This window comes from Dinoponera quadriceps, unplaced genomic scaffold, assembly GCF_001313825.1.
Source record: "Dinoponera quadriceps isolate SergipeBrazil2010 unplaced genomic scaffold, ASM131382v1 scaffold696, whole genome shotgun sequence".
NCBI lineage: Eukaryota > Metazoa > Arthropoda > Insecta > Hymenoptera > Formicidae > Dinoponera > Dinoponera quadriceps.
The window spans coordinates 1,574,440-1,587,711 of NW_014554799.1; the positions used below are offsets into that span (position 1 = coordinate 1,574,440).

Here is a 13,272-nt window from a genome sequence, read left to right on the forward strand (position 1 = left end):
GAAATACCGTTTGCCATACGTTATATTTTATCGCTTAGAGCAGTAAGGTAAAGGCTTACTGCGTCTTGATAAGTACAATCTTATAGATCCGGGCTGAATTGATCTCTGCCGGGTAACGTTACCGCCGATTATTGACGTGAAAAATCGTGTAGAGAGACATACCCCCTTCGTCCGCCACTTCGCTCGAGCATCGTCGCGATCTTTGATCGCCAGGAAAGCCAATTCTCGCAAGACGAGACGGCGGTCGTCCTGGCGAGGAAGTCGAATCGGGAGCACAATGCACCGCGACTGCAATGTGATTCGTGTCGCGGATTGCCGGTGCGACGCGCGTAATCGGCAACGCGCGCGCGTGTCCGACTGGCGGAAACAGATGCTGCGGACGTACACGCACGTCCGGCGCGCACTCTCCGCTCCGCGCCGCGTCGAAGCCCCGCAAATTTCACGCGAGCCAATCGCGCTCGGTGCGTCTCGGAGATGCCGCGGCAGACAGGCTGCGATCTCTGCCACGTTCGTCAATCGAAGAACGAGCCGGTAAAATGATGTATCGCGCGATAAAAGTACACGCGATGTTCCTCCGCTTGTACCGTGAGATGTCCTCTGGGATTCTTTTCGCTAGGCGAAATTGAAGAATGACCGAGGACGCTTCGAATAAATTCCCGTTGCGTCGCGTATTATTTCGCTGCCGGAAACCGGCATTTTATAATGAGATCTTTAGAATATACGCAGTACAAAATTTTGTGTAAATAACAGTCTACCGATATTTTTATATTATTTTAATATTAGAATCGCACAGGTGCCAATTCTGCTCCTATTTTGATTTTCGATTACTGAAGAGTTATTTTAATATTATTCGCATTATTTGAGATTATATTCACATTTAACAATGATAAAAAGGGGAAAAAACTATTAACTAATACAAAAGTGTGTAGGATTTATAGCAATTGACAAAGTTAGCGGAGTCAAAATGGCACCATCGACAGTGTTAACTTTGTTAACAAAGTGAATATGTTAAAATGATGAATATGTTAATATAATCAATTTTTTAATATATTCTCATATCAAAATAACGCAAAAAGAGTTGTACAGAGACAATAAATCACGAACCATTTAGAGTTTAACATTTTTGGAACCCCGTACTTCCAGAACGAAAAACCGGATCAACTTCTTAAGCTATATATTTGTTTTCAGCTCATCGAGATTTTTAATTTCATATCCATTTCAACCATCTATCTCACTGAACGAATTTAGGAAACATTTTGGCCGCACTCTTACAGTGGGCCGTTATTTGCCAACATTTATTACTGCGCGTTAAACAAATTTTATTCTCAACGTTTTTCGAAAGTAATATTCGAGATTATAAAATAACTTTGTAAAAATATAACGTCACGCCGTGTTGTCATCCCCTAATTATACACTCTAATGAAACTGATATATTTTTACCGCGTCATTGAAACGACACCTAGACGCAGTAATAATTCCTCAATAACGATCGCAGTTTCTCGATATTACGCGTTCCGAGCAAAAAGACTTTTACGGCGAGCCGACTGCACTCGGCGCTGAGATAAGCGAGGGAGGACTGCAGTCGGATGTACCTGTATCTCACGAGCGTTATCAACCCTCGCAGTTTCGCTATTCGGTGGTGTGACGTGACCTTAATGCGATCCCCCTGGCGTCGGCGCAGCGACGTGCGAACAACCGACCGTTAATTCGAGGTCTTTGTTAGCCCGAGAGAGAGAAGGCCGTCGCGTCAGGGCGCCGCGCGACGCGCCGAGTGTTTCTCCTCCCTGTTGCCAGAATGGGGGTTACAACGTCCCGAGAGCCGCATGCGTCGCTCGTAGAAATCCTCGCGTTATGCATTTCGCTGACGGGGGATAGTTTCCAACATCGCGCGTCCGCTTCTCTGAAAATCGCCAGGATCCGAGGATCAGCGAATCATCGTTTGCGCACGGATACAAAGACGACGGTCATGATGCAGCCAGGGAGGAGCTCTTCTCACTCGCGAATTGATTCCTCCCGAAGGCATCTCCGCACGTACGTTACGCGCGTGTGCGTGTGAAAAGCCGTCCCGACGACAACGACTATCAAACGACGCGCGATGCGTGAGCGTTTACGTAGGGCGTCTCATTGATCGACACGCTTTTGCGTCACAACGCGCGATCAACCATTACACCAGACTTCCCACGCCGCTCGCGACAAGTGCGAAAAGTCGAACGCTCGTATATGGAAAACACTTCACCTTTGACCTCTTCGGAGAGGACGTCGCTTGTGCACTTCTTTTCTCCCGTTCTCTAAAACTGAACATCGATTCGGAATAATCAATGCGCGAGCGCAAAGTGACCATGTGCATACGCGCGAATACTTCTTGACGTCGCTCTGAGAGAAAAGCACTTGATATTTGTAGCTATGATTATATTATCACAGTGAAGGAATTCTAGCCAGAAGAAGGATTTTTCTCGTAAGTGTCACTATAGTGTCAGTGATAACAATTTTATGTAAAGTAGTGAGATACTTCGTAATGTTAGGAACAATAACTTCGCACATTCGCTCCGAGATTAGGATGCTGGTAAATCGATACACTTAACACACAGGCCGGTATTCATAGTCGGATTTTATGTTTAAGATAGTCTTAAGTTCATCTTCAGATGTTTCGTAACCAATAAAATGAGCCATACAGCATCTGAAGATAAACTTGAGACAGTCTTAAATATAAGATCCAACTATAAACCTTATACAAGACTTCGTCTTATTAAATCTCCGTTTATTTAATATAATAATCAGCCAATGCTATCGTTTTAATACTTCGAGTCGGTTTAAAAAATGTGAACGAGAGAGAGAGAGAGAGAGAGAGAGTTCTCGCTTCCAACGGTTTGCTTTATCTCCGCGTTTGCTTTTTCACGATCACCAGCGTTTCTATTTTTCTGTGCTGTCGGCGACAATAATAAATATATCATGCTCCTAACACGTAGTGTCTAGACAAAGCATTATTCGAGCTATCGTCCTTTTATTTTTGAATCTTGCTTACAGTTATATGTATGGTCAGTTACAAAAAAGTTGCAACACTTTTTTTCAATGAGTTTCGTAACGCATCTCGTATATCCAGTAGGAAAATGTATCTCCTGAGTATTACTAGAAAAACACATTTTCAAACGGGATGCATTCCGGGACATATAAAAAAAAACAGTTTAACACTTTATCTTTATATTTATTAACTTTATATTTATTTTATTCTCCTAATCTCATTCTTATTCTGATGCATTCATATACTATAATTTCCTTATTATTTATACTTTTTTTCATACTGTTTGTCGGTCTACGGTTTTATTTATTTATTGCGTATCAAAGGGTCGTCGCCGTTGAATAAAGATTATTATTATTATTAAGAAAAAATATTGCCCAACTTTTTGCGACTGATCATACATTGCTCCTACTATTTTTGAAATAAAGACCATAAAAAAGGTATAGTTGGGGCCGAAAATAACTATAATTTCTCTCAGTGCGACCTAGATGAAACTTCAACGAACCGCGCTTTCGTCAGATGTTGCGCCGAACGAAATAAAAGACCATATCGATACAGCCGGTCGGTGATTTCGTCCAATGCGGCCCGGCGGTTCACGTGAAAATTTCACGGATACTCGATTATACTTGCGATCGATGCTTCGAGGGGATGATCGCGCACTCCTTTGTCGCGCTCCGGTGCGTTTTAACTCCGCACACGCATCCGAAGATCTCGTGATATGCGCGAACGACTCGTTAATCCCCGCTTCGCGATTGTAATTCTGCGATCTTCCGGAATCTTCCGCGCAATTCGTGGATTTCGACTGACCGTGCTCCGGGTATCACGATGCATTTATGCGGTACGACGGTTCTAATGCATACGCGGAACACCCTCGAGAGGGGAGGAGAGTCATTGTTCGCGCGAGTCCTCTCGCATTATGCGTCTCGTTATGGCGCGGCGAACTTCAGATACGGCGAGGACGGCCCGACGCGGGTCGAATTTCCAAGGATCCTGTAATTAACGTGATAATCGCGCCGGGAATATACAGTGCGAAATCTGCATTTTGATTCGCGCGCGAGATCGCGATTTAAATGCGAATTAGTTCGAGACGTACCGAAGATCGTGGGTTTGAAATCGTTGCCGGCCACGTTAGTCGTTTGCGATTTCGTCATTTCTACACTTGACTTTTGACCCTTCGACATTCGCGGACGCGTTTATTTCTTCGGCGTTTCCCCCAACGGGGGAAAGGGAAAGGGTTGCTTCGATCGATGACAAACGGTCGATCCAATAACGAGAGTTTGATAACTACTTCCTTCGTACGAGTCTTCCTTTGTACGAATGTTGCGTGTTTTACATCTTGCGCGGTTTTGCTATAATTCACAATTTAATTTTAATTTATCTGAAATAGATACTACCTCTTACCACGTCTATTTATATCTATTTCGCTATAATTTCTATTCTTCAGCACTCTCTTCCTACCGATACATTTATTTAAGAAAACATTTTCCGCGAGACGTATCTGCGTATAATTATTAATAACTGTAATGGTACCACGTTCTATAAAATGACACCAGCGCTAAATGTAGATCGTTTTTTTTTTTTGGATTTTGCAGGGAGGTTCGCACGGTTGTATTGAATAAAGGTTCCTCCGGCCTGGGTTTCAACATCGTCGGCGGTGAAGATGGCGAAGGTATCTTTATCTCGTTCATTTTAGCCGGAGGTCCGGCCGATCTCAGTGGAGAGTTACGCAGGGGTGATCAAATATTAAGCGTTAATGGCATCAATCTCCGAACAGCTACCCACGAGGAAGCCGCCGCGGCCCTCAAGGTGAGAGATCTACTTTCTGGCGGCACGACACGACGCGCATAGTCCCCGGGGAATTCGAACTTTTCCGCAGAAAATGTAGACGGAAACCGCGATCTGTCGAAAATTTCCGATACGCGTCTCGTGAAATGTCTCGCTCAATTCAGTTCCAAGTTGAAGTTCCGCGATGAAGGGAATGTAAATGTTAACTTGACAGTTACCACGTTATATATTCGCAATCTACCCTCTTCGTAGCCCGAGACCTCGAAAATCAACGACGAGACTCTCTCGAAATGATACGTATATAGACATTATGTGTACTAAGGGTTATATACTATATTCGACATATTCGAAGCTTCGAAACTTCAAATCTCATTTATTTTATTTTGAAATAAATGCAAATTTTACGATGATATGTAACAGTGTAAAACAATGCAAGGAAAATTTGCATTCTTTAGGATAGTCAATATTATTTATACTATGCCAGAAAACGCAATAACACACGTATTTTCTATTAGTTTTGAAGTTTCAAATATTCAAATGTACAAATAACCGAATATCTGAATTCGAATGTTCATATTTCAAAATTTCATTATTCGAGTATAATGTATCGAAGGTTCAAAAATTCGGAGCTTCAAATATAATTTCTAGCCCTAGTATGTATACATTACATACGGATTTTTTATACGGCGCTTAGGGTACCGGTCAGACAGTGACAATCGTGGTGCAATACAAACCGGAGGATTATAACAGATTCGAGGCAAAGATCCACGATCTTAAACAACAGATCTCGCAACAGAATGTGATGACAGGCACCCTCATGAGGACCTCGCAGAAGAAGTCACTCTACGTGAGGTAATTCTTCGCGTTCGTGTGTCCCGGTATCTTCCGCGTTTGATTCGACGGCACGTAAAAATGTGACAATTTTCTTCCCGAAGAGCGTTGTTTGATTACGACCCCAATAAGGACGATGGTCTACCGAGTCGCGGCCTGGCGTTCCGCTATGGTGAGATCTTACACGTGACGAACGCCAGCGACGACGAATGGTGGCAGGCGAGGAGAGTCACTCCTCAGGGTGAGGAGGAGGGCCTGGGTATAATACCTTCGCGTAGACGATGGGAGCGCAAGCAGCGCGCCAGAGACCGTTCCGTCAAGTTCCAGGGACACATGCCGGTTATTCTCGATAAGGTGAGTCTGATGAATCTCCCCCGGGCGAGAGAACGCGATTCCCCTCGAAAATAACAATAAATCGCGAGAGACAATTGCGAACACGACGCTTCACTCGAGCAGCTGACGGGTCCGATTTTTCAAATGTGACGTCTGATTAAGAATTCGAATGACGACGTTCCTTCGCGTGAAAATTAAGAATTACATGGAAAACGCGTAATTTAATACGTGTAATTTAATAGGATCTACTACCTGGAAAAACTTGGAAAACCCGGAATCCTTAGGGGATTTACTAAAAATTAGGGAACTTTAAATAGACATTTGTCTGCATTTTCTACATTAAAAATCATAGAAAAAATAATTCAAGATTTTTTCGACTTTGATTTTTAATTAATTTTAATTTTAACTAATAAGGGATAGAGCTATGTAAATCGTAGGCACGTACTTATTAACAATCTGTATATACAATTAAGATTATTTTCAAGTTTCTGTTTAATATTTAAATGTTTAATTATATTGCTTTCTAATGTTTAAAGCACACTGATTATACGACTGATTCAATTCAATATTGAAGACGATTTCGTATTAGGTGCAATTTTGTTGCAATAAAACAAATATTTATTCTAATGGTTTTATAAAAGTTGAATATTTTGCACCGGTTATGCATTACATAATTTTTCATTTGTAACTGTTGAAAATAAAATTTGTGAAAATTTTATGTAATATAAAATATTAATTTTTTTAGTGTCCTTATTATTTCAAATTTAGTCATGAAATCCGAGTGATTATTAATTTTATTTTATAAACTTTTATGAATGGAAAATATTAAGGACTTTGCACAATAAGTATACATTTATTTGCAAGATACATTTAAAATATTTTCACTTTACCTGGAATGTTCAATAAATTGCCTGGAAAATCAGGATATTCTCAGGGAATTTTTTTCGGGTTTAAATAGACATCCTGTTTAAGAACGCTTTGGATTCCTATACAGATATAATTGGTAATCTCGTTTTAGTTGTATCCTTTTAACGAAATGAACTTCTTGTTCATATTTTTCTTACCGGGTCCGATTCATTTCACCAAAAATATTCAAGGTGAGACGTAGGTCGCGTGGTGTGGGCGAAGCGATAGACAACTCGATACGGCCGCTCCATCACTTTTCAAATTAATACAGAATTGGGAGATTTGACGAGACATCCCTTCGCGAGAGTAAACAGCAATCCCGCGTATCCCGTGACACCCGCTGTGAAGCGATTGGTAACGCGCGCGTAATCGAAAAAGCGTGTCCATCCTCCGACACTTCGCTTAGGCTCATTAACGCTAATGAGAGAGGGAGACGGCTAATCGAATATTCATCGCGATCGATAGCCGCACCGACCGTCACCACCTGCAAATTTGATACGGTCGAAGGTGAGAACTGGTGTATCTCTGTTCCAAACTCGCGCGCGCGACAAGATAGCCATTTCGGCCACGTTGCCGTCTAAATGGGACCTCGTTTCACTCGAGCGTATCGAGTGAATACACTTGACGAAATAATCTCGCTCGTTCCAACACACTAATCGTAACTGTGGCCGGGGCTGATTTCGCGATCGGCGATATTCTTGAATCGCGATGCTCTGCGCGACGCACCACGCAGTAAACTCGTTGCTTTCAGCAATCGACGTTAGACAGGAAGAAGAAGAACTTCTCGTTCAGCAGGAAGTTCCCGTTCATGAAGAGCAAGGACGACAAGTCCGAGGATGGCTCCGACCAGGAACGTGAGTGTCTTGAAAACGATCCTTTCGTCCTTCTCCTACCCTCGCCCCCACGCCTCCCACCTGCACGTTCTGTGCATGTTCTGACCCGTATTTAATGTGTTTTACGTGTTCTTTCTCGCCGTATGTATCCGCCTATTTATATACCGTGTACCATACGACTTAACCGCTGACTTTTATACGAGGTTATTACCCTCGTGCCGCCCCCCCCCCCCNGTTTTCGTGCATACATACATGTGTAATCGATGGGATCGATTTGAATCAATAATTCAAGCGCGCCGCCTTCTGTGACGAAGCCCGGAAAGTTTACTCGAGTTTACCTAGTTCAGGATGCGATGTTTAGAGAAGAACGTGTTCCTTTGTCGTTTCACCGGCGGGAGAAACTCTGTCTCGTTTCCTCGTAACGCCGTAAAATCACATGTTTTTTAACCAATTTTCAACGCGACATGGCAATTTCTAGTTTTTGCGATTTCACCCTCGATACATCGCGATCTCGTAGAAGTTTTTAAAAAGTACGTTCGTAACGAAGTTCTAAAGCAAGTGCAAATAGCGTGTTTCTTTCTTTCTCTCTCTGCCTCTCTTTTCATTCGGAGACGGTGAGAGCGTAATCGTTTTCACGCGCGAGGCTTGTCGATTTGGAAGTCCAACGGCGCGACGCGGTGACGAGGTCCAAGATCAACCCAAGTCCCGAATGAGCTTTTGTGTTTTTTACCATGTGAAAACGTGACATGTGTTTTTGTTTTGCCTGCTTGTGTAGGAACGCCCACAACACCCGAGAATGAGAACGATCCCACCCGTAAGTATTTTAATTAGTCAGTCAAGTAATAAGCTCTATGTTAAATGTGCGCTTCTACCCGTTTCCCATGCACGATGCGCCGTGATACGCCACGAGACGTCACAATCCAAACGCCAAACATTCGAATCAAGTTCCTTAGCGATCTATCGAACCAACGTAATTTCGATATCGGAGAGAAACGGTCGTGAGTTATAAATCACAGCGAAACTAATCCATGACACCAGGTGGAAACTGAAGCGGACGTTGCGAGAGGTTCGATATCGTCGGAATAATTTACTTAATAATCGAGGTGAAAAGTTACGAATCAATTGTGATTCGATAGAAATAAAAAAATTCAGATCGGGCTTCACGCCAGAAAGAGAGAGAGCGAAGCGATCGCGTATCTATATATATATATATATATAATAACTCACCTGATCGTGTCTCCTCTCCTCCATCGGGCCGGTGTTTGGTCGAAAGATTGGATCTCGCGATGTCGCGTTGCGGGCGATACCGTCGTTTGCGGCCAACCACCGTGTGCATCCATTCAGCTACCTCACAAGAGCAACCGCAGCGCGCTTCGCTCCCCCGGCACTCGGCTGCGCATGCACGCTGCACCTTGAACTTTTCTGCACCGCACAACGCATCTTTGTACTAACAGCCGGTTCGACACACGTTATCTACGCTCTCGACTCCGCTTCTAACTTTTGGCTTTTTTCATTACTGGAGGATCATGAGTAGTCTGTAGCGGTCCAGCACGTCCACAGCGAGGTGTTCCTCTCAGACAATAGCTCTCTCTCTCTCTCTCTCTCTCCATTTCTCTCTTTTCTTCCTCTCTCTCCCTCTCTCTCTCTCTCTCTTTTTCTCTGTTCCTCTACTCTACTCTCTTTTTCACTCTTTCTCACTCCTCTCCTACGAAAGGATAGTAAACGCGATAGAAACGCAACCTATCATCTCTCATGGATCGTGTCACGAAGCACGCCATCGTCATCCTCCATCAGTTACACAGCGACACTCTGGCATCAAAAGATCGCGAAAGACATGTCTAACCCGCTAGATGCATGTATGTGGCAGTATCGTTGTTAGATCGAGAAGTTCACACGCCGCTCCTCGAGGAGATAGGAATCGCTGCTCGATTTCAGACACGCAGACAGACGCCCGTCGCGTAATCGACGGCGAGATGAGGAGTATATTTCAGTCTCGGGTCGCACACAGCTGCCGATGTCTCTCCGATTCTTCGTATTTTCTTTCTCTCAGTCGCGATGTTTACAAGCATGAGTGAGAATGAATTAACCCGCCGATGTCGTGAAGAAAAAAGCAAGAAAAATACACGCGTTAACGATGCATACCGCGCCATATTGCGCTTCCGCGAGCGAATCGGAAAACAATCGTTCCATCGATCGATTGGGTGTCACAGTCGTTGTAACTAATCCAATGACTATGGCGGGAAAGCGGATTCGGATTTATCCGCGAGACTCGTGAACGCACAACTTCATGTTCCTCATCGAATCCACTCATGCCGGAATCGCGCGCAGTAGGAGAATCTCGTGTTTTAGCGCTTAATTAATTTCTAGCGATAATTAACGGCCGCTTACTAGTACGCAACGTATACTGAAATATTCAACTTGTTATGTTCTAGCATTCATGCTGTGCTACACCCAGGACGACACTAACACTGAAGGTAATCATGTCTCTCTCTCTCTCTCTCTCTCTCTCTCTCTCTCTCTCTTTTTTCTCTTTTCTCCTCTTTTTCTCTTTCTTCGCTTCGGCTCTTCTTCTGTCTCTCTTTGACTCTCCTCTTTTTCCTTCCTTTTCTTCGCACTTCTCTCTCTCTTTCTCTCTCTCTCTCTCTCTCTCTCTCTTTCTTCTTCCTGTTCTCTTCTCCACACTAAAGAGATATGCCTGGGTCAGCTATGCGGGATTATGAATTTCGGTCACGATATCGTTGCGCGATTACGAGCACGGCTACAGCTTAATGTGATTATAATATCGGCACGAGAATTACATTAGTTTTGATTGTTACTATATCCTAGATCCACATTGTTTAATATAAATTTGATTGTTTAATACACTCTAACGTTAAATGTAGTTTACATTTGTCGAACAATTGGATGGATAATGTTTGAACGTAGTCGCGGAACGTCCATCAGCCGAAAATCTGAAAACATCCTTTTCTATTGATCCACCGTGTCATCCTCACGATGATCAATCATGCTTGCATTCACCTGGCAATAATTCAAGAAACAAATATGTCGACCTTTGTCGTCGCCATGGGCAGCGCATAGTATATCCGTATCATTTGATTCTGAGATGGTGGCGTGCGAGATTGTAAAGTCAACTCGAAATCCTCGTTCCTTGATAATGATACGCTATTGAATTATCATTTTGATTTATCTTCAAATATATGAAGTAGAGAAGTCGCATACCTCGTAAATTCGAGTTAGAGGCTTCGAGAACCGCCGCTCTGATTTCGAGTCGACTCTCATAGATCGCTCGCTGATTTATTGCGAGTTCCTCGCCGCGAGTACCGCATCGGTGCAGGCAATTCGCGAAGAGACTTTCCGCTCTCGTAAATCCAACCCTAGGACTACCTAATTACTCTTCTGGCGTTTTTGCTGCGTCTTCACGCCGCTCACATTCATTTACGTTGTCCTTCTCTTCTCTTATTCATTCAAGATCTGTCTTCCGCCGCAGGGAGTAGAGAAATTTTGTATCGCGTTCAGCTGCCGTATATGGAGGAACTCACGTTAGTTTATCTGGAAAAGGAGGGCGATGAGCCCAATGACGAGCTTAGTAAGTCGTAGCCGAGAGCAGATGTGTGAAACGGAATGAGCGCGCGCACACATTGCCGATTTGTCTCTTATAGACGACTAACTGATCGCAGCATCATAACCCTGCCGACGGGCGATTCTCCCGAGAGAGAGATGCTCTCGGGTGCAATGACTGAAATATGTTGTTTGTAACACCGGTTTGTGCCAGCTAACGAACTCTGATCCCGATCTCGGGGATCCCCCCATTAACGCTTCCCACGCTCCTCGCCACTAGCTAATTACACGCGGATCGCGGTCGTGGAATTTGTCTGAGCGCGGCTGCGGTTACACGGAGCAAGTACGGCGGCGGCGATTCGGACGATGGAACAAAGGACGAAAGATATTTCATCGATGTTCTTCCTATTTCGTATCATCGATTATTGATTCGTCGATTGTGCTCTGTCTATCTCGTACAGATTCGTGTCAATTGACCACACGTGGGGTTCCTTCCAACGAGAAAACATGGAAAGACACTATTGGTCTTTTTTTTTAGCTGAATTGGCTGCATTTCGAGTTCAAGAAATTCACGCACACTGAAGCATGAGAATTTTGTACATATGCTTCTTACGCTTCAATGTATATATACATTTCCTAAACTCTCTCTCTCTCTCTCTCTCTCTCTCTCTCTCTCTCTCTCTCTCTCTCTCTCTCTNCTCTCTCTCTCTCTCTCTCTCTCTCTCTCTCTCTCTCTCTCTGTCTCTCTTTCTCTCTAGTATAGCCAATTCAACCAAAAAGAACAGACCATATGTCACACAATTGAATACAATGCATGAATACTTGATAGAACACCTTAATTTTCGAAACAGTCGCTAGTTGGTAATAATATTCTAGATATTAGCAAATATTATATATAATGTTTTCGAGTGACGCAGAATTTGATCGATTCACGAGCAATTAATAGCGTCACAACCAACCTCCTCCAGCCAGTTACAGAACTTAAAACGTTATTAATCGCTCCTGGAGCGGTTCAAGTTTACTTCAAAAGAAAAAGTTAATAGTTTTCATCATCAATTATAACTCTTACTTATTGCTGTCACCCAAAGATATTCGCTGGTTGGTAAAACATGAACGCCGTAGAGTATCAACTATTCTGTTACTACAATGCTGATATGCATTTTGAGCTTATATTTTATCGTGATAAATATCGCGCATAGGAGAACTCAGAAGAGTCCAAGGACTCAAAAGAGACATGAAGAATCGCTACAAAGAGGGGGAAACTAATCCTTGGGTACATTTAATGCTATACACACAAATGTTCGACTCTGCAAATGAACTGCTCTGCAGCTGTGTCAACTTGCGTCATGTTGTGTGTATAGGAAGGTGTTTGGGTCAACACTGTGTGTCACACTGTCTCTCTCGTTGAAAGGCGCGACTTGGACGAATTTAGTTTCGGACAGCAAGAGTCGTGGACTGAAATCGCAGAGAGCGATCGCAAATAGAACCCTCCTGTTCGCGGAGTTAATCGAGAAAACGTCCGTCTCGATTTGGACGCCGTCGCGCTAATTCCCCCGAGCTCTTCGCGCGAAATCACTGAACGGGAACGTGCTCCTGTTGTGCGTCGAGGCGTCTCACGCAATCGAGCCGGTGCGTGCCCGTGTTCTGTTTTCTCGTTTTTTCGTCACCGTCCGTTCGTAGCCGTCGCGGGCATTAATGGCGGGCGTGATTAAAGCGCACAGATAGACTGAGGAATCAGTTCCGTCGTGTTCGAACGTCGTCGTCCCGGCTGAAACCTGAAGCCGACGATTCACTTGGTGCGCATTGACGTCGAGTTCGCCGGCGGCAAGCGGGTGACGCGAGCGCGGTATCGATCACGCGAATAGAAAAGAAAGAGCCCTCTCTGTCCTCAAGTACCGGTACAGTCGCTCTATACATACTAACTCGCCACACGCACCCCTGACGTTCCCTAAGTCTCGCTTGAGTTCTAGTCTAGCCCTATTAGGAGGTAGCTTACCCCCCCCCCCCCAA

General features: G+C 43.9%; 1 protein-coding gene across 13 annotated transcripts in view; it reads left to right on the plus strand.

Annotated features, from left to right (window-relative positions):
• The window catches only part of LOC106741986 (disks large 1 tumor suppressor protein), a 541,974-nt gene that overhangs the window by 523,411 nt on the left and 5,291 nt on the right, over positions 1–13,272 (plus strand). For 8 of the 13 annotated variants that reach the window (XM_014614501.1, XM_014614504.1, XM_014614497.1 and 5 more), the window contains 7 exons: positions 4,609–4,822; positions 5,496–5,653; positions 5,737–5,986; positions 7,623–7,725; positions 8,480–8,518; positions 10,137–10,178; positions 11,174–11,290. In XM_014614501.1, the coding sequence (XP_014469987.1) occupies positions 4,609–4,822; positions 5,496–5,653; positions 5,737–5,986; positions 7,623–7,725; positions 8,480–8,518; positions 10,137–10,178; positions 11,174–11,290 (923 nt within the window). The remainder of the gene's footprint in view (positions 1–4,608; positions 4,823–5,495; positions 5,654–5,736; positions 5,987–7,622; positions 7,726–8,479; positions 8,519–10,136; positions 10,179–11,173; positions 11,291–13,272) is intronic. The other 5 variants (XM_014614498.1, XM_014614496.1, XM_014614500.1 and 2 more) reach the window with 5 other exon arrangements.